Source organism: Amorphotheca resinae (genome assembly GCF_003019875.1).
Source record: "Amorphotheca resinae ATCC 22711 unplaced genomic scaffold M430scaffold_1, whole genome shotgun sequence".
Taxonomy (NCBI): domain Eukaryota; kingdom Fungi; phylum Ascomycota; class Leotiomycetes; order Helotiales; family Amorphothecaceae; genus Amorphotheca; species Amorphotheca resinae.
In genome coordinates, this window is record NW_020194471.1 from 2068868 (window position 1) to 2092198 (window position 23331).

The 23331-nt window shown below is 49.0% G+C and overlaps 9 protein-coding genes across 9 annotated transcripts; 4 read left to right on the forward strand and 5 right to left on the reverse strand.

Moving 5' to 3' along the window:
- Positions 1-97: 97 nt before the first annotated feature.
- On the reverse strand, positions 98-763 carry M430DRAFT_94187 (hypothetical protein; the record flags this gene model as incomplete). Its single annotated transcript, XM_024869821.1, has 1 exon — positions 98-763. One exon carries the CDS (start codon positions 761-763, stop codon positions 98-100), a length of 666 nt encoding a protein of 221 aa, XP_024725289.1.
- Positions 764-804: 41 nt separating this feature from the next.
- Positions 805-1055, reverse strand: M430DRAFT_131619 (hypothetical protein; the record flags this gene model as incomplete). The annotated part of the gene is made up of 1 exon (XM_024862199.1): positions 805-1055. A coding segment is annotated over exon 1 (192 nt), but the record flags the coding sequence as incomplete, so codon positions are not given.
- A 332-nt stretch (positions 1056-1387) lies between these two features.
- Positions 1388-7330, reverse strand: M430DRAFT_131622 (hypothetical protein). Its single transcript, XM_024862200.1, has 5 exons — positions 7010-7330; positions 6907-6953; positions 6732-6852; positions 5408-6676; positions 1388-5352 (listed from the first exon to the last, which is right to left on the reverse strand). The coding sequence occupies exons 1-5, from the start codon at positions 7166-7168 to the stop codon at positions 1441-1443; spliced, it is 5508 nt and encodes a 1835-aa protein (XP_024725291.1). The 5' UTR covers positions 7169-7330; the 3' UTR covers positions 1388-1440.
- Positions 7331-8629: 1299 nt separating this feature from the next.
- On the reverse strand, positions 8630-9520 carry M430DRAFT_158484 (hypothetical protein). The gene has a single exon (XM_024863338.1). The coding sequence runs from the start codon at positions 9444-9446 to the stop codon at positions 8964-8966; it is 483 nt and encodes a 160-aa protein (XP_024725292.1). The 5' UTR covers positions 9447-9520; the 3' UTR covers positions 8630-8963.
- A 176-nt stretch (positions 9521-9696) lies between these two features.
- M430DRAFT_158496 (hypothetical protein) lies at positions 9697-12091 on the forward strand. Its single transcript, XM_024863339.1, has 7 exons — positions 9697-9763; positions 9817-9911; positions 9962-10572; positions 10628-10810; positions 10880-10926; positions 10989-11508; positions 11556-12091. The coding sequence occupies exons 2-7, from the start codon at positions 9872-9874 to the stop codon at positions 11970-11972; spliced, it is 1818 nt and encodes a 605-aa protein (XP_024725293.1). The 5' UTR covers positions 9697-9763; positions 9817-9871; the 3' UTR covers positions 11973-12091.
- A 291-nt stretch (positions 12092-12382) lies between these two features.
- On the forward strand, positions 12383-14457 carry M430DRAFT_112874 (hypothetical protein). Its single transcript, XM_024861494.1, has 2 exons — positions 12383-13188; positions 13251-14457. The coding sequence occupies exons 1-2, from the start codon at positions 12657-12659 to the stop codon at positions 14333-14335; spliced, it is 1617 nt and encodes a 538-aa protein (XP_024725294.1). The 5' UTR covers positions 12383-12656; the 3' UTR covers positions 14336-14457.
- A 1114-nt stretch (positions 14458-15571) lies between these two features.
- On the forward strand, positions 15572-17844 carry M430DRAFT_92306 (hypothetical protein; the record flags this gene model as incomplete). Its single annotated transcript, XM_024869703.1, has 4 exons — positions 15572-15644; positions 15699-15729; positions 15788-16104; positions 16160-17844. The coding sequence occupies 4 exons, from the start codon at positions 15572-15574 to the stop codon at positions 17842-17844; spliced, it is 2106 nt and encodes a 701-aa protein (XP_024725295.1).
- Positions 17845-19667: 1823 nt separating this feature from the next.
- On the reverse strand, positions 19668-20683 carry M430DRAFT_62975 (hypothetical protein). Its single transcript, XM_024869025.1, has 3 exons — positions 20268-20683; positions 19828-20213; positions 19668-19775 (listed from the first exon to the last, which is right to left on the reverse strand). Exons 1-3 carry the CDS (start codon positions 20642-20644, stop codon positions 19732-19734), a joined length of 807 nt encoding a protein of 268 aa, XP_024725296.1. The 5' UTR covers positions 20645-20683; the 3' UTR covers positions 19668-19731.
- Positions 20684-20865: 182 nt separating this feature from the next.
- On the forward strand, positions 20866-22751 carry M430DRAFT_131635 (hypothetical protein; the record flags this gene model as incomplete). The annotated part of the gene is made up of 3 exons (XM_024862201.1): positions 20866-21628; positions 21679-22638; positions 22691-22751. The coding sequence occupies exons 1-3, from the start codon at positions 21096-21098 to the stop codon at positions 22749-22751; spliced, it is 1554 nt and encodes a 517-aa protein (XP_024725297.1). The 5' UTR covers positions 20866-21095.
- Between the last annotated feature and the right edge of the window lie 580 nt (positions 22752-23331).

Here is a 23331-nt window from a genome sequence, read left to right on the forward strand (position 1 = left end):
TAAAAGAACTCGCTATGCTATACATTGATGAAGAGAAGTCAATGGCCCCAGTGAATCCAGCGGGCCTTCTTTATACATCCCTAGTAACAAAAGAAAATTAGAAATTCTTCCCCAATCTCTCCTCCAGTTTTCCCCTTGTTTCCTTATAGACTTCGGCTGGCGACTTCGTAGCCACAATCTTTACGACTCGTCCCTGCTTGTCGAAGTAATCGACGACCGGCATGCTAGTCTCTTCGAACACTTTGAACCGCTTCTTGATACTCTCCTCATTATCGTCCGCCCTTCCACTCGTCTTGCCACGCTCCAACAACCTCTTCTGCATCACCTCCTCCGGGCAATCGAAGAACAGCACGAACTTAGAGGGGCACACGCTCTCCTCAAACTTCAGCGCCTGGTCCATCTTTCTCGGGAAACCGTCGATCAGGAATTTCCCTTTGCCATCCTTGTCCTTCTTTACGGCGTCCATCATGGCGTTCTCCAGCAACTGCACAGTGACCTCCATAGGGACGATCTTGCCATCTTTGATATATTCCTTGATGAGATTGCCGAATTCGGAATCAGGACGGTCCTGCTCGGCGCGGAGCAAGTCGCCGGCAGAGAGGTGCGTGAAGTTGTAATCGCGGACGAGGTTCGCACATTGGGTGCCTTTTCCTGCGCCAGGGCCGCCGAGGACGAAGAGGACGGTGACTTTCGAGGGAGAGAAGGTTGGGGTGTCTTTCTTGGGAGCCGGGATCTGCTTTTCCGCTGCTGCTTTTGCCGCCATGTCTATTCCAGTATCCACGCGTCAGTCGAGAATTGGATTTTCAAGGTTACAAGTGTTGAATAAGGGCGTCGATGTTGGATCAACGGTACTTGATCTTGGCTGTTAAAGCGGCTCTCGAATTGAGCTTCATGAGATTTTGGAAAAGGGGCCGCAAAATCTTGAAGCGTGGGCTGTTGACACGTACCTGCTCGACTCTTGACCATTAATGCATAAGTCCCAGATCCTGCGAGCATCAAGGCAACAAATGGCCAGACTTTGAACGGACTCTGGCCAGGTTTGGGGTTTGGACCACTTTCGCCAGTTGCGTAGCTTCGTCGAGCTGGGGAATTGCGAATTGGAGCTCTGAAGGTTCGAGATGCAGGGTCTAAGAACTTCTGGAGTGAAGAGGACGGCTGGCAGAGCCGCCGCGACAGCGTTCTTGGTATTGGAGGGGCCATTGCAGCGTGACTGAGTGGTGAAGCATACAATGTGACTGACGCCTTGCAAGAAACTCGAGGTCGCGCTCAGGGAAAATACCTTACGGATTGCTGCCTTAATATTTAGTCATCATTCAGGGGTACACTTTACCCAGGTACGGTACCGTACCATCGTGCGCGATGCGCCTCGCTCAATCAACGGTGCCTTGGAAGAGAAAAGGTAGGTACCTATATGCTCTAGTAATCTAAAGTAGCTGTCTATCACTCTTGCAACACCCTTATGACCCTCTCAAAGGTAGCTTTTACCCCTGGTGACCTCTCGTGTTTTCCTCCTTCCACAACCATCTCCCTCATGCTCTCCTTACAAGCGTCTCTCCCATCACTGGACAACCCGAAAATACCACCTGCAAAAGCCTGCACAATCGTCTCGGCAGCTTCTCCCCTCTTTGTCCTCATCATCTCACTTCCGGAACCGCTGGGCAATTCCAACAGTGTGAAAAATCCAAGTGCCAATTCATATCTGCTAGAATCTTGGGCATGTTTTCCCTTACTCAGACCATCGAAGAGTACTTTTGTGCGTTCGTATAATGTTAGTCGAGTAGCAACAGTCACCTTGGTAGAAAGAAGTACTGCCTTGACAACATCCAGGAGTCTGGGCAGGTGAATCAATGGAGAAGGATCGAGACGCTTGGTGTTTACAGCCCGGAATAAGGCTGAGATGCCAGCAGTAATGGTAGCTGCCTCATTGGATGTCCCACTGGATTTGGTATCATCTGTGGTATCCATCTTGTCCTCGTTTGTGAGGTCCTCGAGCATCGACGCAATAACATTGTAGACTTCGTCGAACATATCGATGTCAGTGCGTGCCTCACTGTATTCTCCCAAGCTTGTGAAAGCGTGAGGCCGATATGCATCATTGTTCCGCTTCGCCTCTCGAATGGCAATCTTTTTCATCTGGATGGCGATGCTAGGTTCATTTTCCCACAGTGTTCTGGCTGCTTTGGTGAATTTGACAAATGCATCAAGAACCTTCTCTTTGCCGTCAAATGTTTTGAGAGCAAGGGCTTTCTCCAAGGCTGGCCAAATAAGGGTAGCATTTGGCCCACTTATCTCTGCTCCTGAAGAAGACACGGCATCTGCAATAGTCAGGGCAGCCGAGTGCTTGATCGCCCACTTAGGAGATTCCAGACGTTCAACAGAAAGAGCATTGATCTCCTTCAAGTATAGAAGTACTGCGCGCGACCCACCCACATTTTCCGACCACGTCTTCTCGAACTGCTCCTTGACATGTTCATCAGAATCATGTTTTGCCAGAAACACAAATGGTAAGAAATCTGCAGCAAGCGCATTGAAGCGATCTGTAGCAAACTTCGAGACAGCATAGATTATATCAGCCGCAACTTGTCGGCGAGTCTCATCCTCGGCGTTGAAATACAGGGTTGTTGAATAGGTTGCGAGGCGTAGCAGCGAATCATCAGACCCAAGTCTTGCCATGTATCCTGCTGATCTTGCGTACGCGGCGCTGACCGCGTTGTTGCGGTCTAGAACAGCCTTCTCTACGATCTTCAGAAAGGCATCCGCATGAGGTCGGAATACAAATGAATGTCTAGTTGCAAGGCTGACGAGAACACCACTGCAACCAATTTTTGATGGCATTCCAACGGTCGTTTTAATCACATTCTCGAGGCGAGGAACGAGCTCTTTCATTGTCGCCTCATCAAGCTGGTCAAGACAGCGTTCGATCGACTCCATAATCGGCGATTGAGAGACAGCGTTTGTTCGCGCCGAGTCGATCTTCTCTTCTGTGAGATTGTATTGTGCTGCTCTCAGATAGAGGTAATCAACACCTTCCGTTTCCAGTATACTCAGAAGGCCAATTAGTTGCTCAACCAAGTCCGGAACAAATGGCCTAAGTGCCTGTCCGCCACTTTTGATAAGCTTCAGTACTGTGACAGTCGCAAACGTCTGAACTTCTTTTGCCGAGCTCTCAATTCCCTGGCTAGAAAGGAGAAATGGTAAGACCTCTTTCAACATCGCCTGAGCGTGCTTTGACGATGTTCCTGCCTCTACTTGGCGGACAAGAATACCAGTCAAGACCATGCTTAGTGATAGGGCAGCTTCCCGAACAGAACCTTTAATGTCATCCATAACTTTGAAAGCCACCTGCCATATGTCATGAAGATGCTTTTCGTACTTCTCGAAATCTCTCCCCTGAATAAGATCTGCAATAGCACTGCAGCATGCTTGCCTTGTTCTCCATTCTTTACCGAGAATGCTCTTCAATAGATCGGCTAGAATATCTTCAAAATACTGATTGATAGTTGCACTCGAATCCTTGACTAGAGCGTTCCAAATATCGTTCATCGAGCGTTGGACGTTTGGGTTTGGGTCGAATCGGTAGCGATAGAGTTTTGGGTAGAGCTTCGGATCGATCTCTGACTCGGAAAGAATGCTACTCAGCCCAAACCTTCCAAATGCCGCTCGTGTAGACCAGGTCGCCGCGTTTGATGCAAGCGACATGAACTTATATACTAAGCTTTGGTCGCCAACCTCATTGGCCAAAGAGATTATATCTTTGTAAGATGTGATCGACTTCCCCTCTCCTGTGGGCAGAGCCCCGGGTTCAAATAACTCGGTCTCTTCGTCAACTTTAAGCTGCGCACTCGTCCCAGTAAAAGAGGCCACAAGATCTTTGACAAGCCTCTCCCTAAGCTCTTTATCCCCTTGCTCATATACAAGACTGAGGCCGCGCGATGCTGTCTCTTGGACAAGCTCGTCTCGAGCAGAGAGTAATTCCATGAAAGCGGCCTGACATTCTCTCAGGCGGGCTTGGATTTCAGCAAGATGACCACAGTATTGAATGAGAGAGAAAAGCCAAATTCCTGACGCTTTTTTGAGAGAGGGTTTTGTTGTTTTGCAATCCTGGAGGAGCTTTTGTAGTAAAGCTTCAAATGTGTGAGGCCGTTTCATGCGCCCATGATAAGTAGTATCTACGTCTAGGCCCAGGAGAAGCGCATCGGATTGCCAACAAGCAGCCGCGCAGCTCAAAGCCTCTCCAACAGCGAAGTGAACTTCTACTTGCTTCAGTTCAAATAACCCGTAGAGGCTTGCTTGTATGGCCGAGAGTAGCCCTTCAGATTTGCCATCCGGATCTTCATCAAATATAATTGCTAACCGCCCTAGAGCTGAGATCGCTTTCTCATTGCCCTTTTTTGCATCGCCCGTCAGTAATTCGATGATGTCGCCTGGTTTTGAGGATGACTGGTCAATGTACGCTGCGGTTAGGACACCAGATGCACTTATTTGACCAATTGCATTGAACACAGCTTCTTTAGTCGAAGCATCTCTCGCACCGGTTAGAACTGTGAGGAGGAGTGTGACAACATCTTGAACAATCGGCCCATCAATATTATCAATGCGGCCGTAGTAAGAGGCTCGGCTCAGGATATAGCCAAGTGCAAGGATTGAGCCATGAACTTTGTTTGCATCCGAACCAACAGCGGAAGACCACGGCTTTACGTCAACCAAGAGCGACTGAATCAATCTCTGGAGAGAGTCGCTCTTATTCGCTGGGTGCGGAGCAAGAATACCGAGGGCTTGTGCTGCAAGAAATCGGGTGGCTACATTGTTAGACTTGACTGCTGACAGAAGCTCAACAGCCTTTCCAGCGAGTCGGCCAATACAGCTGCTGGGTGCTATAGAAGCCACCTCGACAAAGCATCTACCGCAATCCTCAAGGCCATTACCATCGTTTCGTAACATCCCTTCGAGGGTGGCAGTGAGATATATCTCAAGTGAATTCTCGTCCACAGTCCGAATGTGAGCTTTCATGGCCTCTCGAGACTTCTTGTCAGTGCGAAAGAGAACGTCTAGTTGCCGTTCCCAGTCCGCATCAATAGTGAGTGGGGTTTCCGAATGTTCCAAAGCAGCCATCAAAAGCATCCTTCGGCAGTAGTTGACAGCTGGAGCAAATGCGTTGATCTTAGATCCCGGAAAATTTCCAAATACGGATACACCATCCACCTCCATACCGGTTTTCATAGCATTTGCAACGGTCGAATTCTCGAGCAGACTATATCCAGAGAAGAAAATCCGGACCATCTCGGTGAAATCTGGAAGGGTAACATCAGAGGAGGCAGGGGATGAGTTGAGGAGTCGATACCAATAGGGGTCCTAAATAAATATTAATAAGAACTACATTGCTATATGCGATCTGTAAGGGGCTCACCAAACCCTTCTTCCCCTCTTCAATGACATCACTGCGCTCATCCGGATGAGCACCAAGCGCAAGTATGTCTATCCATCGCCCGACGATGTCGTTATACTCAAGGCATCTATTCGCCCAGCGAACAGTTGCGAAACGAGCACTCCTGACGATGCCGTCTCCTTCTTCCAGTGTCATGTATTTCAAAAGTAGTAATCGCAGTTCGCGTCTCAATGTTTGATCAAGTGGAGGGGCGAATGCGTTTAGCAAGCTTGCAAGAGCACCTTCAATACTAACAAAAATGGTTTCTGAAGAGCCCTCTTCTGTTAGTGATCTAAAAAGCCAGCGTACAAGCGATAGCTCTTTTTCTAACACGATCGACGGGGTCGTTTTTGCCAGAGATCCAAGGGTCTCATAGCCTAGTTCTCGTAAAGAAGCAGTATCTGATGACCTTTCATGAGGAATAGGCCAGCCTTGGTCTTCAATGAAGTTCCGCATGAACCCGACTAATTGCGGCGCAACCTGTCCTAAATTATCAACGGAACCCATCCGTGATACCCAGTTCATGTAGTTGAACAGTGCATTTCGAAATTTCACCGTTTCGAGTCCCTTAGCTGGGAGGTTTGTATTATCATCAGGTTGTATTCCTTCTTGCACAATTCTGACGATCTGTCTCGGAAACGTTGTTGAGACAGCAGATTTTGTCAAAAGAATTAGTAGCTTGGTTTTTAAAGCTGGCTTCAAAGTGAAATAGATTTGCAACAGGTTGCCAACCAGGTCGGGGTCTTCCAGCGATACAGTTGACCGCTTCAAGAGATCATCACCAACGCTGGATATGCGAGAATTTGCGTCTCCAGAAGCGAACAATGCAGGCAAAAAGCGCTCTTCGTCGGTGAAAGCCCCACTAGAGAGGAAAGAGAGAACGACTATTTTGGTTTGGGTCAGGTTCAGCCCCCCGTCAGAATTAGGGTCCCAAGTCTCTGGCTTCCAACTCAGAGTCAGGAATTCATACTCTGAGACAGTAAGACCCGGGCAAGTCACTCCTGTGGCCTGAGAGCGCACAATGCTTAGTAGTAGTAGCTTTCCAAGCCATGATGCCACAAATTTCGCATCCTCGACGTGATCATCAAGTCCGAGCCGATGTCTCAATTCTGTATCTTCCTTACTGCCACGCGGAGGTATTTGAAGTTTTGGCAAGAGGCGAAGGAATAGATTAAACATGGTGGCGCATGTGGGCTTCCCAGCGTCTTTGTCTAGTCCATGGAGCAATGTAGGGAGTAAATCTATTTGCTCCTGTTGCCTGGTCAGCACTATTTCCTTTGACCTATTTGAATAGGATGGAACGAACGGAAGAAGACAATTTTCCAATGCTTTGCTGTATAAACATAAGATCAAAGTGCCGTATCATGGAAGAACCCGGGTTCTCCTTGTACTGCTTCAGTAAAGCAGCAACCGGCAAAACGATCCCCCTAGAAACAAGCTTTAGTCAAAGCCATGCCATACCGGAGGACTCTTAAACGTACTTGTTGCCAGCCAGGCGGATCTTGATATGCTGACATGTTGAAATCACCTAAAAGAGGTCAACATAACCATGTCACGTGGTGAGCCGCGATCTATGGAGTTCACCTTATTGCGCACAGATTGGTGTTCACTGGCAAGCTTCAAGAGCAATGGCGGCAGATAAGGCTTCAGAATGGACTCAAGCTTGTCATCTTTTGCAAGGGCTATTCGCATCTCGACCTTCCCAACCAGTTCCAACTCCCTGGCTTCTGTCGACGCGGACATCTTGACGGTGATCTTGGAAGAGGTTGCTCGGACGATGCATTTATTACGATTGAAAGAAGGCGAGAGGATGAGAGAGAGGCGGTTTTGTGCAGAACGCAGAATATCACAAGTAGATGTGGCCAGGAGAAGCGGGTTACGAGGATCTGATGCCTTCCATGGCGTATATTCGTCGTCGTTCCTTGCCTGCCGCCCGTCTTCGCCTGCAGCCGCGTCCAGCCGCGTCCAATTCTGCAAGTGTTGCATTACGTAAGCGGAGTGGCGGTTGGTCACGTGCTATACGCGCCGGCCTGCCTGAGGCTTGGTGGGCCGATTGAACGACCATCGTTCCCCCCGCCCCTTTTTTAGCCATCTTCAACCTTTGCTCGCGATCTCCATGCCTTGACCTCGAGATGGCGATCGGGTTATGTCATTCTTTGTGTAAGGAAATGATAACTGATCCCTTGATCCTCCACCCCTCGGCTGCCATCCGAACGCTCTCGACCTCTCGTCATTGCAAGCTAGTCCAATACCATTCCAGAAAAAGTGAAAAATGTATCCGCTTGATTACTTGGTTCCGCTGTCGACAGTAAAAACGAGGGCCCAGCGCATATGGCCCGTGGCCCTGGGCTCTGATGATTCCTCGGACGATAGAATAGCCTGCCGGTAGGCTGTGGCAAAGCCTTGTCAGGGACTTGGCGGGCAAAGGAAACAGCGTTCTTTTCTGGGGATAGCCCTCTTGGGCGATAGCCCTCTTCTTCACCCCGGGTGGCGCTGAGACCAAAAATATTCCGACCGTTGTTCCGTAGTCAGTGCTATGGTATATGAAAGTCAGCCATTCAAGCGTTAGACCGTCGGCTATGTGACAAGTTGGCCTTCCCAGCAGTCTGGGTAAACGCAGCCGACGAGGATTTCAAAAATACTCGAGCACAATTGGCCAACACTGGTGGCCAAAATAATTTGCTCTTACCTTTCCGGAGATGATAGACTTGAAATCGTTCTCTTCGTGCCAAAGCCCGGCTACACCAAAGTCCGACCTAAGAGTCTTTGACATCTGTCAGCCCGGCTATTGAGCTATTTACATTGGGCATGAGGATCAATTCCACTCGACCGTCCAGGGCGGGGAAGAGATGTGGCAATCTTGCCCCTTGAAGTTTTACAGTACCTTAGGGCGAGCCTTGTTGATTACGCTCTACTGTGGCTAGGGTACAAGGTCCGGTCGCACATCTCTGCCACGGAGGTGGCGCGTTGGCCTGCGGGGGGCTAAGCACCACTGCACGACATTTCTCATGTTTACTCTATACTGATGAGTTGTTCCAGACGGATGGTAGTTCTCGAATCCACTACTACCTAAGAAGCCACACACTCAGATATATTGCGCAGCCTTTAAAAAGCCCCACCATATGAGCTACAGCGTTAAGAAATAGGTACCAGCTCGGCAGTGTGGAGCACTCGTTGCTTGAATCCTGGACCACAGACAGGTGCCATATATGAACGACGTTGGGGTAAGCAGGGTAAGTAGCACATGGCCGAAGAGTCTCTTGGACTACTACATAGCAATTCTCCGTAACTCCACCCGTTCTGTATTGGCTTTTAGACTTATGTGGAGAACGCCTTTTGCTTGAGTGATTGTCTCCTGACCAGAGACCCCCTTAAGAAGAGGAGCGGAACCTAGGTCTATCATAGTCCCTACTTTATCTGTTCGTGCCCACTAGCACAGCACGAGCACACATTACCTGCATACTGTGTACCTGGGTCCCGAAGGTATACACGTATGACGGGCAGTTAACCTCCTTACTTAAGGTGGTTCTTGTGGCCCTCATTCGCTCCGATTGCCTTTTTCGCCCCAGGGGCGTACCGAAAAGTCGAAAACCCCCTCTTCGTCTTGGGGCTCAAAGACTCGATTCCTTCCATGAACAGCAGAAAAATTTGTGCTTTTACGACCCAGCAAGTTCATGGAATTTAGGGACGTCGGAGCGAGCCTGGGGCCGTTGAACGTTACTCTGGCAGCTCCCGCCCACAATAGAATCGTCGTTACGTGGGGCAATAGGTACAAAGAACGTCGCTCTGCATTTCTGCACAATATCAAAGGTTGCCAATACAACGCTACAGGACCCATCGGGCCGACCAGATCTGGCTTGACAGCTACCCAGGCCGTTCCTGTCATCTGGTCGATGACAGTCGACCACTTTGCAGATGCAAGGTCGCCGTCGGCGTGGTGATTCATCCAGGGGGGAACCTGCTCGCCTGCCTCCCATAGCTCCCAGGCAAGAATCATCACCCAGTTCCTATTCGGCATCATCAGCAGGGGGTAATATCCCGTCTGGAAGCGGGGGGAATAGACTGCCGCCTCGATCTCGAAGTGGGTGTTGGTCAGTAAACGAAACCCCAAGCCAAAAATTCCTCTCTGACAAGAGCCTTTAGGACATGCAGATCTCGAAGTCTGTTTCCTTTTCCTTTTCGACGCAGCCTGGATGTTCTCATTCCTGACCTGGAGTAGAAGTGAAGTGTGATGAGCAGCGGCCGGCCTGTGGAGTCTGTCTCTCTTTTACCACATTAGCCAAAAGGACGTTGGAAGCTAGCAAAGTCATAGCAATGCCTACGTTTGGACTATACTTGGTATCTGGACCCCAAAATTCTGTGACGTACAGAGCTAATGCCGGTCAATTCAGCGATTACAACCCGCGAATTTCTTTTAGAGATGATACCCCCAGAGTTGTTGAACGGATGCAAGAGGTCTCCACCGTGGGAAGTACTGTCTGGGATCGTAAGCACGCTGTGGAGATGCAGTCTGAACTGTAGCTAACAGCTGTATAGCTAATGCGCCTCAGGGAGATAACTCACAACATCGATCAGTCGAGGATCTACTGCCCCCATTCTCGGCATTGACAACAGACGAGGAACGAGAACGAAAAGCAGAGTTACAGAACCCGGGCACTTATCATGTCATTGCGAATCAGAGCAGTTTTGTGTCATTGCCGGCGTATCGAGACGAGAAGACGTCTGTTCCAGGCTCAAGTCAAAGTTTTGCATCCTTATCTCCGGCGGCTGATGAACATGATGCTTCAAGCAACTTACCTGTTAGCCCGATAGATGATCCGGACGATCCCAACGTTGTCATACTCAAAGTGTTTGAAGAACCTACGCGCAAGGGACCCTCACAACTCTCTAATAGATCCACGACCAGCCCAGCATCACCGGTTTTGTCTCCAACTTCTACAGCTACTACATCACGTCTCGTTCCGCAGCCGAATACTGTTCATACGGATGGACAAAATGCACCAGTCCTTGACATAGCACACAATGGAGGGTGGGATGCACAGCTATTACAGCATTACCGGACTGTAATATCTCCTTATATACTGCGGGCTCAAAGGCCGGAAGACAGACAAGACCTTTTCGAACTCCAAGCCCAGACCTACCCTCCGGTGAGCAATCCTTTTCAGCATCTATACTGGTCTATCCAGACTGATAGATTTATAGCTCTTCCATGCCATGATGGCTCTGTCAGCTCTCAGCATGGCGCATCAGAACGGAGTGCGGAACGCCGACGCTTTAGAGCACTATCAGCAAGTGATCCCGGCATTGAAGATCACCGTACAAAGTTCGCAAGATTCATACTCGGACGGCGCGTTTCTTACACACTTCATTCTCTTGCTATATGAAGTATGGTTTAGAAATCTCCCTTTCACCTGCAAGTTACACTGTTTAAGTAACTTTCTAATACGCTCAAAGATTGCAGCTGCAGGACACAGGGAAAACAATATGTGGCAACATCATACGTCCGTATTTCCTGCCCTTGTTGTTCTTCAATCAAGAAATCTGCCGCTAATTCTATGAAAAGTGACCAGCTTTTGAGGATTGTTACTCTCCGACGACAAGCACATAGAGTGGAAACCTACGACTTCCTTGTCTGGCTCGTCTGCCGCATCGATATTTACGCGCTTTTGAGCGCCAGCGGAACTGGAAGTTTCGTCGAAGTCTTGCTGGAGGAAAATATGCTTCCCACACCTGAAAGGACACTACCTCCTATCTCCCGGGGCCAGGCATCTGTCCTCTATCCAGAAGAACAGCCCTTTTTCCCAGCACTCTCCGAACTGAATCAAGAAGTTCTGTTGGTTGCCTTGCAGGTTGGACAGTTGGCTCGAGATCTTAGGGCTGAGGAAAAGTCGAGACAATATGGGAATCAAGCCCAAATAATACCCGAACCTGCATTTTTCATGAACAGACGAACCCGAATCCAGAACCTTCATCGCATGTTAGAGCATTCCCGAGCTTCTTGGAAGGCTCGATTTCCGGAGTATTGGACATGGCTTGGCAGATTAGAAGCTCTACCGCACAGAGTCTTTGCCTGGGTTCAGCAGGTGCGTTCACCCTAACACCCCATGAGGATTATACTAAACAACAGCAGGCATACATGCTGTTTCGCGCCTGCATAATATACGCCCATACCAGCATGTTTCCTAATCAACTGCGCGACCCTGCTCCAGATGCTGGTGTTCAAATCAGGACCTGTGCGACGGAAATAATTGAATCAGTACTTACGATAGTCTCGGACAAGCGAGTCGATCCGCGATTTGTCGTTTTTCCTCTATTCCTAGCCGGTTTCGCAACAGTTGACCCGGCTGAGAAAAGCCTTGCTTTGAGCATGATGAAGACAGTGGAGCGACATAGCTATGGCGGTTGCACTGGATGTGTGAGGTCTTTACTGGAGAAGATATACGAGAAACAGCGCGCAGCCACGTTGGATACGGGTGACGCTACTTCTGTAGATTGGATCGAAGAAAGGGAGCTTCGCGGACAGCCACCAATAATTTACGGCATATGACTCGGGCCAGCGGCGGTGGAGGGTTAACGTTGGATGATTGTTATGAGAGATGACTACCTTACGCCTTGGATCTAGAAATATAGCTAGACAACAGGAATTATATCACCATAAATGCCACATTTTAGGGCTTCTCAACAATAACCCCTGATTAATGCACCGAGGTCGAGATTCAAGAGGGAACAAATGTAGCAGATATAGCAGCATCTTCCTTTTCTACGAACAGCCCACCTTTCAACAGGGGTTGTTTTAAGCTGCAACGCATTCCCTCAGAGGTCCTGAAATCTTCAGCCTTGTATTCTCAGCCTTCTTGGAGGGGTTTTCAGCCTCATATCGTCACGTGTGATTGGCGCCTTATCGTCGGCTGGTTGGGGCTGGCGAACAAGCGCGATCTTCGCTCTCCGTGACATGAAACATAATACAGCACTTACCCAGAGGCCAGCACATGATGTTTTGGGAGAAAAGTGAATCTTCCAGCTGGGCCTTCTGATTCACAGCCAGTCGATAACTCCCGCAGGAAAGTCTTCTCTTCCTTCCACCCACTTACCGTCCTTTGCATCGTGCGTCCTGCGCATTCGACGTCACCCGGTGCAGCCTTCAAATTACTTCTTCAACACGAGCCTTGCAACAACGCGATTCCGAACAACGAAGCCGCCCCCGTTCGACTCAAGCCAACAGCTTCTCAACATGGATGACGCAGTCGACACTTTCACTGCCTTTACCGGCGCGAGCCCAGACATAGCAAGGCGGTATCTGGGAATGACAGAGAACAATACCGAGCAGGCAATACAACTCTTTTTCGACTCCCCCGATCTTGCATCCGGCATATCTCAAGACCCTCATCCGCCAGCTCCTCGAATACCGAGCTCTACCCGTCCTCAACCTCGTGCTACCAGCATCGGACGGCAAGATGCACAGGGCGTAGTACATCTGGACTCTGATGATGAAGTACCCATGGACGTTGATGAGGATGGCGAGGAGCGGTCCTCTTCTCGCGTTGCTGCACACTATGAAGACGATGAGGCTATGGCAAGAAGGATGCAGGAGGAGTTATACGCTGGTGGCGACAGCAGTGGTGGCTACGATGCAGATGGCGTGAGAGCACCTATTGCACGGACAACTGAGACTCTAGTGGGAGGGCCAGATGGAGATTACGGCGATGACATGCATGCACATGTACTACAACAGATGCGAGCTCGACAGCAAGCTAGGTCAGCAGGTATGCTTCTTAGCAATATTCCCAGCAGCGTTTGATTCTAGCTGCTAATCAAAAGTCTATAGGTCGTGCCGGCGTCTTCAACCAACGCCCTATCCCATCGATCTGGGACGAATCAGCCGATCCAGATACACGCCGTCGAGGTTTGGCACAGGCAACTGGAGGAGCATCCGAACAGTCATCGAAAGCTGCACGTCTGGCCGAACTCTTCAGACCACCTTTCGAGCTCATGAGCCAGATCCCTTGGGATGATGCTCGGGACAAGGGAAAAGAAGAGAAGAAGTGGATTCTCGTCAACGTTCAAGACCCTTCTATTTTTGATTGTCAACAGCTGAACCGCGATATCTGGAAGCATGAAGGGATTCGAGAGCTTGTCAAGGAAAATTTTATCTTCATACAGTATTCCAAGGACGATCCACGAGGAAACCAATACATACAATATTACTTCCCGTTAAAGGACAGCGATGCGGCATACCCTCATATTGCCATCGTCGATCCAAGAACTGGGGAGCAAGTGAAAGTATGGTCCGGTCCACCTGTGCCGGTTGCCGGAGACTTCCTGATGCAGTTGGTTGAATTCCTCGATCGGTATAGTCTTGATGTCACGAAGAAGAACCCTGTGGCCAAGCGGAAGCCAGAGAAGCCAAAATCGGTGGACGTCAACCGCCTCACGGAGGAGGAGATGCTCGACTTGGCTCTACAAAATAGCCTCGCAAGCACCCAACCCCGTGGCCCGAAAGAGCACGACCCGGATGATTTGACAAAGAGCTTTGGTGATGTGAGCAAAGGAAAAGGAAAGGAGGTTGAAGCGGAGACTGCTGAGCCTTCGAATGGTCACGAGAGTTCGACAACTGCTTCGCCATTCTCCCAAATCCCATCTGACAATCCTCACATTGAGCCTGAACCAGGACCAAACGTCACTCGAATTCAGTTCCGGCATGCCGATGGACGCGTTGTACGACGATTTAATGTCAATGATCCAGTACGACGTATTTATGAATGGCTCAAGGCGGAACCCTTTGAGGGCAAGGCGGGAGTTGAATTTGATTTGAAGGGGATGGGCAAGGACCTCATCGAGTATTTGGATGAGACCATTGAAGATGCAGGTCTTAAGAATGGGACTGTCATGGTGGAATTCATTGAGGATTAGGCCCCATTCTCGAATGATGAATAGTTGAGATACATTAGGCATTGCGATACCAGCTGCCTTTGAAGAATTGGGGCAAGCCTCTTTGCTGGATCTCGCTCGAGCCTCGCTGTTCCTACTCGGATGTGTCGAGACAGGCGGCTAGCGGCATTTCCCCTTTCCATGGCCTTTCCCCGTTCCTCCACGTTGCGTTTTAGAAGGGAGACTTTGCCATTGCAAACACTAAGCATAGAAGTGAATGAGAAACACATTCCGACCAATGAATGACATTCTGTTTCTGCGCTTGGACTCGGCTCCAAGCTCCAGCCCGGTTGCTCCAGCCCTACAGCTTTCCACATGAGAGATCGTGATTGACAGCCAATGATATCTGCATGCCACAACTTTACTCACAAGCCACTCTTGGACTCGAGCAAATAGATAAACAATAGTCCAGAAACATACAGTACAGTAGGGAACCGAAGTGAGTGATTATGTACAACCCCCCTGACGGTCAAGATGGTTGGCGGTGAGCGGCGCCCGGGTGTAAATCACAGCGACCTCGAATTGCCCGCGTTCACAGTAGAAAGGCTATTGATTTATTTATTTTCTGTTCCAATCTCCATCGCGAAACCCTCTTCTCCGTGAGACCTTTAGACGTTTCGAAGGACCTTTTATACAGAGGCTTTCCGGGTGTTGAACTCGACAATCCAATCGTGCTTGCGTTCCCCGGACTTTCGAAACATCTGGGCCCCACGCATTTCCAATTATTCCATCTCAAAAAGCTCTTCTCCCCCTCCCAAATTCCCACCTTGCAACAACCGTACGCATAGCAACGCAACGTTCGCATACTCTCGATCTTCTCCCCTTCCTGTGAGCTGTGGGCTAATAGCCAATCAAGCGATTATATAGACCATGAAAGGCTAAGAATTATCTTTCTGGTTTTCACCAGAGGTCGTCGGGTATATTCACCTTCTCTCTCCGCATTCCGGTGTTGTTGTCTCAAAAGTCCCACGGCCAAGCCCCACCATCACCACGTTAACGAGCGCGCTTCTTGCCAACTCAACGACTATCTCGGGCATAACATTCGTTCCCAGGGAGCCTCGACATTCAGCTTCTCTCTCAGGTCTTCGCTCTCTCGAATTTTTGGTCGATACACAGGAACAGTATCTGCCGCAAGCTCTGGAAGGAGAATCAATTCGGCGACCAGCTAGCAGTCAAGCGTGACTCGCTACGATACCTGGGACGTGACGCGCCGACAAGATGGCCAGTGGGGAGGATACGATGAGTGGTGTCGTGGATCCCGAGACGCTCTACACAAAGCAAAACTGCATAGGTATGCTGTTGGAAGTTTCGCTTGGCTCGCAACACAATGCTCACTCTAATATAGGTGGTGGTAGCTTTGGGAAAGTCTACAAGGGGTAGGTCTTCTTTGAAGTCCTCTTCCAATCGCATAGGGCTTAGGCTGACATAGAACAGAGTCGACAAACGCAGTGGACAAGCTGTTGCTATCAAAGTGATCGATGTCGAAAATGCAGAGGACGAGGTCGAGGATATCATACAAGAGATTGCTATTCTCTCAGAACTCCACTCCCCATACGTTACTCAATACCACGGATCATACTTGAAAGGCTCAGACCTATGGATTGTCATGGAATTCTGCGCTGGTGGAAGCTGTGGTGATTTGATGAAGCCCGGGTTAATTGGAGAGGAATATATTTCGATCATAATACGCGAATTGTTGCTCGGCCTGGACTACCTTCATGGGGACAAGAAGCTCCACAGAGATATCAAAGGTAGGGAGGTGCTGACGGATTCTCTTAGTCGTCTTGGCTAACTTCTGTACGAAAGCTGCGAATGTCTTGCTGGGGGCAAATGGACAAGTCAAGCTGGCAGACTTTGGGGTTTCGGGACAGTTGTCGGCAACAATGACAAAGAAGAATACCTTTGTTGGGACGCCATTCTGGATGGCGCCGGAAGTCATCAAGCAGTCTGGTTATGACCACAAAGCGGACATCTGGTCATTAGGAATTACTGCACTGGAACTAGCTAATGGCGAACCTCCTTACTCGGATATCCATCCTATGAAAGTCCTGTTCCTGATACCCAAGAACCCACCGCCAGAGTTGGAGGGCAACTTTTCAAAGGCTTTCAAGGAGTTTGTCGAACTATGCTTGCAGAAGGATCCTAGAAAACGCCCATCGGCGAAGGAGTTGTTGAAACACCCCTTCGTACGAAGGGCAAAGAAGACCTCATATTTAACGGAATTGATCGAGAGATACGAACGGTGGGCTGTGCACCATAAGAATGATAACGATGATTCTGGCGATGAACGAGAAGAACATCCGCCTACCGCGCCAGTTAATGAGGATCTGTGGGATTTCGGTACAGTGCGACCTGTTGGGGGCAGAGGTGCAGGAAGAGCGGGCCTCAATACTATGGGAGAATCTGCCACAAATGCAAGGTCGTCGAGATCATCTGAGAGTGAAGACGATTACGCCGAACGGCCTCGAGAACAGTCACCTTCCAAGATGAAAGACTCGGGATACGTATCCAGTGCTGATACCGTCAAAGCCATGAGTTCTCCTGTCAGTAATCAGCCACGGCAGCCGTCACCACAACGACGACCAGTCCCTAATCTGCAACCTCAGTCTCCCACCAAAGTGCCCTTACCACCCTCTCCGGAGAGAAATCGATCAGAGATCCCAGAGACTCCAAGGACGGCTCAGAAGACGTCTCAATCTCAAAAATCGCCCCAAACTCCTGACTACGATCGTTCATTACAAGAGCAACTGCAAAGAGATATGAGTTATCTAAACCTTGGCTCACTTCCTTCGCCCCCGCCAGCGAAGCCGGAAATTGTGCAACCACCACCAGTACAATTCCAGGCTCCTCAACCAGTACCTCCTCTACCAGTAACACAGAAACAGTTACCAAAGCTTGGCCCTATTCAACTCCCCGAAATTCCACCATTCCGAGGACATACACAACCTTTACAGAAAGTCACCAATCAACCTAATACTGGCTTGTCAAAGCAGCAGCCGCTGCCACCACCACAACCATTGGCATCCCAAAATATAAATCCTCGACAACTTGGCCAACCACCGTTATTAGCCTTGCCATCTAAGCTCCGTGATAATACACCTTCACGCGAAAGCCTATCTTCGGAGTCATCTCGAGCACCGCTCGCCATGCCATCTCCTGCCCCAGCCAGCCCCAATGGTGAGTTGGATGCTTTGAATGATGTGATCTTCCCGGCACTTGAGGAGGCTCTCAAACGCCGGCAATATCGACTTCAACAGGCTTTCCGTCAGACAGGCGCAACACCTAGACAGCAACGAGCGCAAGCTGCACATGAGAAAGTGAGGAAACTGGTGTATAAGTTAGCACATGTGTGTAAAGAGATTGATCACTGGGACAAGCAAGAACCAGTGGGCATGGGTAAAGATGTTGATGTTTTCCTCGAAGGCTTACTCGAGGAAATTCTTGTGAGGGTCGAGCCAGCAGACGAGGACGAAGGAGATGATAGAAGATGAAACGACACGAAGGACGAATGAAGACAATCCTGTTATGCAAAATCGGTATGGAGTTTGGCTGCAGAATTTCGGGCTGGGACAGTCATAGCTTGCTTTGAAGGACGCATCGGGTCCGGGACCCAAACTGTAAATACCCTTAAAACGGATATGCCGATGCTTTATGTCAACTGCCTCGGTTGGAAAAGTCCTCAATTGCTTAATATACTAAGAGCCATTATGAAGATACAACAGTTATATATCTCTCTTTTCTTTTTCTTGCCAAGAACCAAGGAAAGAGAGCATGAATTCCGGTTCCGCATAGGAGCATCTTTCCATCACTAAGATAGTGAAAAGAATTGGGCAGTTGGGAGACAAATCTATTTGACATCTCAAACATACTTCTGCCTCATCTTCCTCCCTTCTCTGGCAAGGCTAGAATATGATAGTATATATAGCTTATCTCCCAACGACGAGATACGTGCTTCTTTCATAGAAGTTCGTTGAACTTCGTTCAGGGAGATGTGAAGACAACTAGGAGAGATTGGGAAGCATAGCTCAAGTTGAGAAAGGGGGTGGGACTTTAGTTTATAAGGTTTTAATGATGAAGTCGGTAAAGATTATGTCGAACTGGTTGTTAAGAACCTAAGGTAGCTTAGACAGCCAAGTATATCTACCTTATTGCTAGGAGCTTGAAAGCACTGTTTCGCAAGAGCTTATTCCTTGCTCTATTCTCCTTCACATTGCATGATTGAGAGGTTAGCTCGACTAAAGATAGTTTTAGATTAAAGTTGAAATCTGTTAGACGCGTGGATCGGATATTCAGAGAGTCTTGATTCTTGAGAGTCCTAGAGAGGAAGAGGGCAAGAGGGCCTGTCTAAAAACAGCTAAGGTAGGTAAGGTAGGTTGAAAGCTTGCGATTAAATACTAGTAGGCAGGTATCTTGCAGCTCCTGCAGCTTCTACAGTAGTCGCTCTGAGAGTCTGAGGTATTGGCTGTGTTGAAACAGTTGCAAACAGGGCATGGTATATCATGGCCGTTGGTGGTGGGGGAGAAGCAGTAGATGAGGTGAGGTTGATGGTGGGGTAATTATAGGTACATTTAAACGAACGATACAAGGGACATGACATATTGATGTCTAAGGCTGCTGCTACCTGGTCCCTTTGAGGCATTGTTGTTCCTCGAGAGTCGAGATCACTCGAGATATCGACGATCTGACAGCGGGAGGGGCTCCTATCATGTCCCTTCTTCTTCACTTAGGCAGTGGTTCTGAGGCCTCTTGCCAAAATTTTCCGTTCTTTAAAGACTTGTAAGATTACTCTTGGATAATACATAAGTACTTAAGAGGAAATATAGACTCGCAATGCATCCAATATCATCTAATCGAGCACCCGCTTTACACTGACAACTTTGGGGTAACGATAAAATAACTGGTGTCTGAACAAAGAAACATAGCTTTATTTCTCCTCTATAGACAAGGAGCCGAGGCTCTGCTTGAAGGGACTTCCCACGGGATAAAAGCTTCAGACCATGAAAAGCTCCAGGAATGGTACCACTTGGCAACAAATTCATCATATTAGTTATACAGATTTATAACTTTATTTAAAGTGTTTGGAAAGTATCATTTTCCATCTTCAGACAACCCTTGACCGCGTTTCAACCTTCAGATCCCCAGAGAGTATTTATCGACCCCAAGAGTTATACTCGTTTGAGCGATTAGCTGGGGAGTTTAGCTGCACGCTGAGGGAGCACGTATAGATCTTTTCATCAACCCTGATGACGACCAATATAGACCCTCGTCCATTCCGAGTCGCCTACTTTTGGACGCTTGGGGCATAGCAAGATTTGATAAAATCATAAATTAAAAACTGTATTTGTTTCCTACCCAAAACCGGGATGCCATATATATGTCTACATCAACAATCTCCAAGCACCAAGAATCAAAGCGGCGGTACCTATGAAATATTAGCATGAGCCCCCGCTTCTCCGGGCGGTCCTTATGCTTACCGGTGCAAACACCCATAAGCCATTGCAAGGTCTGGAACTTGACCCCTTCCAGCTTCTCCCTCAGCCCCGCAACCTCTTGTTCGATCTTCGTCTCCGTCTCCTTAATCTTTAACTCTTGCACATTGGCTTCCTCTCTAATCCTCCCCTTCTCCAAATTCAGGTCCAACCTCACAGACGCCTGCGTCCTACTAATCTCGTCCCGTAGCCTGCTGTTTAATTTCGCGAGCTCGTTTGAAAGACGTTCTTGTGAGGCGCGGGTTGTGGAGGATTCGGCGGAATCGGCTGAGAGCAGCTCAGAGCGCAGTTTCGCGAAGTCGACTTTTTGTGTGTAGGTTGCTTTAGCTTGGTCTTCACGGAGTACCATGGTGCGAGTGAGGTTTTGGATACTAGACAAGAGTCAAGAGGGCTTTTATTTTGATGGGAGGGGAATATAGCCGGACCTTTCTTCAATCACATCGCTGAGGACTCTCATCATAGCTACTGCTTGCTTCTCTGAGAATCCTTCTTCTTGTAGCCGTTGCACAAATTTAAGAGTATCGAAGTGATGGTCTCGGCATTGTCGTGCTGTTGCATGGAAAGCCCGGTGAATGGAGGGGCTCTGTAGGATGCTTGGTTTTGATCGAGCGCCATGGGGCCTTGCACCGGTAGGAATGCGGGTTAATGGCCTCTCTACAGGTTTCGGTAGGTGAGGGCAGCGGTAGGAGAGAGCGCTCAATGTTCGAATAGTCTGTCCATGGGCCGGAACTGCAATCCAGCTCAACCGGGGGAGCAAGAATCGAGGGAGCGTGTGCGCCGAGCCGAGGCCTGGGTTTGCCATGATGCCGGAAATCTCTAAAGAATGAATGTTATTGCAAATTGGTCAGTTATGCTATGAAGTCCCAAGTCTGTCTTCCCAGGGATCCATTCCAAGCTGAAGTGAAATGGAAATGGGAAGTCTGTCTGGGACACTCTTATGATATTCGGCGCTAGTACCCCGGCAGACACAAATTGAGGCTCTGCTGTTCGGTTGTGACTCAGCCCACTTGGAGACTTTGAATATCTGAAATATATTTCTCCGGATTTGTTCTGTTGCCACAAACAGCTCTGGAGCGACGTATCTGAGGTTGCAGACACGGCAAGACAAGATACCCGAGAATCCTCCGATTTCTACGATCTGGTCCCGCCACGCTCCTCTATCTCACACACGAGAAAATCACAAAATTTACCCCACCACACGCGACTTTCATCTTCGACACAACACCACACCGCATCGATCACACCCACCCATCATGGCTGAAAACGGCGACAGATACGGCAACGACTTAGAGTCTGACTCGGACTCTGGTCCCGGATCCCCTACCTTGGAGGCTCAGGAAGACAACCACGAGGAGATCGAAGAGAAGCCAATCAAATCGGCCTTGAAGAAGTCCTCTCACAAAGAAGCTGCACCGGCCACCATACGCCCCACACTACCTCCCCAAACAGAACCCAAAGACCTAGATGTCAAGACCCTGAATCCTCTGACGCCAGAAATCATTGCCAGACAAGCAACGATCAATATTGGTACTATTGGCCATGTGGCGCACGGAAAATCGACAGTGGTGAAGGCGATCTCAGGTGTGCAGACAGTCCGGTTCAAAAACGAGCTGGAAAGGAATATCACGATTAAGCTTGGTTATGCCAATGCGAAGATCTACAAGTGCGACAATCCAGAGTGTCCAAGACCAGGATGCTTCAGAAGTTACAAGAGCGAGAAGGAGGTCGATCCCCCTTGTGAACGAGAAGGATGTTCTGGTACATATAGATTGCTCCGACATGTTTCGTATGTCTTCCAGATCTATGACTATGGAGTGGGAACTAACCTGTGCAAAGCTTCGTCGATTGCCCTGGCCACGACATTCTCATGAGCACTATGTTGTCTGGTGCAGCAGTCATGGATGCTGCTCTTCTGCTGATTGCCGGTAACGAGACTTGCCCACAGCCTCAGACCTCCGAGCATCTTGCGGCTATCGAAATCATGAAGCTTGACAAGATTATCATTCTACAGAACAAGGTTGATTTGATGAGGGAAGAGGGCGCAAACCAACACTACCAGTCAATATTGAAGTTCATTCGTGGAACTGTTGCTGGAGGAGCGCCAATTATCCCAATTTCTGCTCAGCTGAAGTTCAATATCGATGCCATCAACGAAGCAATTGTTAATACCATCCCCATTCCTCCCCGAGACTTCTCGATGGACCCTCAAATGATCGTTATTCGATCTTTTGATGTCAACAAGCCCGGTGCCGAGATCGAGGATCTGAAGGGGGGCGTTGCTGGTGGTTCTATTCTGCACGGTGTCCTGAAGCTTGGTGACGAAATCGAAATCCGACCTGGAATCGTCACCCGAGACGAGAAGGGGGCTATCCAGTGCACTCCCATTTTCAGCAGAATCGTCACACTGAACTCAGAAAACAACGACCTGAAGTACGCAGTTCCTGGTGGGCTTATTGGTGTTGGAACTCGAATCGATCCCACCCTTTGCCGTGCTGATCGTCTGGTCGGTTTCGTCGTTGGTCTGAAGGGCCGTCTTCCGGATATTTACGTTGAGATCGAAGTCAACTACTATCTCTTGCGAAGACTCCTGGGTGTCAAGACGGCAGATGGTAAGCAAGCTAAGGTTGCTAAGCTGGCCAAGAACGAAGTTCTTATGGTAAACATTGGCTCTACGGCTACCGGTGCGAAGGTTGTGGCTGTGAAGCAGGACGCTGCGAAGTTGGTGTTGACAAGTCCCGCTTGCACGAACGTGGGGGAGAAGGTTGCTCTGAGTCGTCGTATTGAGAAGCATTGGCGGTTAGTATCTCTCTGAACCAAGCCCTCCTATGTTCGTTTGCTGACACCTTAGCAGGTTGATTGGCTGGGCTACTGTAGCTGCTGGTGTTACACTTGATCCGAGCACCTCGTAAATGGTAGTCTGATTCTGGTTTTGTATCCCGCTTGGCGATCTATGCCCTCCTACCTTCTCCTATTCGTATTAGCTTATGCATGCTCCAGAGGAGTTGATAGAATGGGCAAAAAGTTAGTCAGATGATAACGTAGATACGAATTGCATCTGTCGTTCTAGTATGAAATCGTGGACTCACACTCTCACCACCTCAGTGATCAAGAACATGGGACCCCGAATCACAAAACCGCTTGATCCCTTTGAATTGCTGCCATGCAAAGCCCTTGTGGCATAAGCAGACCACGAACTAGACTTTGAACAAGAAGTGAAAACGATAGTATTATCAAGCAGGGTCACCAAGAAGATATCGCAGATGGGGGGTTGTGCCATAAGAGGAAGCATAACGCGTAGATCGTAGTGCTCTTTCAACTGTCAGTCTTTCATCATGGTTCACAGCTAATGATACAAGAGCACTCTGCTTTGGAGATGGTATAAGATTATGTGGGTGCATCAACTGATAGCTCCACTGTATGCTGCGAGGGAGTCGCCCAATGCGCAAGACCACTTTTTCTGCATTGATGTTGCGGAGATATGTAGAGTGG

Coding starts and splice junctions, on each gene's coding strand:
- M430DRAFT_131622 (XM_024862200.1), bottom strand. CDS start 7,168: ATGTCCGCGTCGACAGAAGCCAGGGAGTTGGAACTGGTTGGGAAGGTC. Junction 6,853..6,906: donor ATCCGCCTGGCTGGCAACAA/GTACGTTTAAGA, acceptor GCTTGTTTCTAG/GGGGATCGTTTTGCCGGTTG. Junction 5,353..5,407: donor AAGAGGGGAAGAAGGGTTTG/GTGAGCCCCTTA, acceptor ATATTTATTTAG/GACCCCTATTGGTATCGACT.
- M430DRAFT_158484 (XM_024863338.1), bottom strand. CDS start 9,446: ATGATGCCGAATAGGAACTGGGTGATGATTCTTGCCTGGGAGCTATGG.
- M430DRAFT_158496 (XM_024863339.1), top strand. CDS start 9,872: ATGCAAGAGGTCTCCACCGTGGGAAGTACTGTCTGGGATC. Junction 9,912..9,961: donor GGGAAGTACTGTCTGGGATC/GTAAGCACGCTG, acceptor ACAGCTGTATAG/CTAATGCGCCTCAGGGAGAT. Junction 10,811..10,879: donor TCATTCTCTTGCTATATGAA/GTATGGTTTAGA, acceptor ATACGCTCAAAG/ATTGCAGCTGCAGGACACAG.
- M430DRAFT_112874 (XM_024861494.1), top strand. CDS start 12,657: ATGGATGACGCAGTCGACACTTTCACTGCCTTTACCGGCGCGAGCCCA. Junction 13,189..13,250: donor ACAGCAAGCTAGGTCAGCAG/GTATGCTTCTTA, acceptor AAAAGTCTATAG/GTCGTGCCGGCGTCTTCAAC.
- M430DRAFT_62975 (XM_024869025.1), bottom strand. CDS start 20,644: ATGGCAAACCCAGGCCTCGGCTCGGCGCACACGCTCCCTCGATTCTTG. Junction 20,214..20,267: donor AGCGATGTGATTGAAGAAAG/GTCCGGCTATAT, acceptor ACTCTTGTCTAG/TATCCAAAACCTCACTCGCA. Junction 19,776..19,827: donor GCTTATGGGTGTTTGCACCG/GTAAGCATAAGG, acceptor AATATTTCATAG/GTACCGCCGCTTTGATTCTT.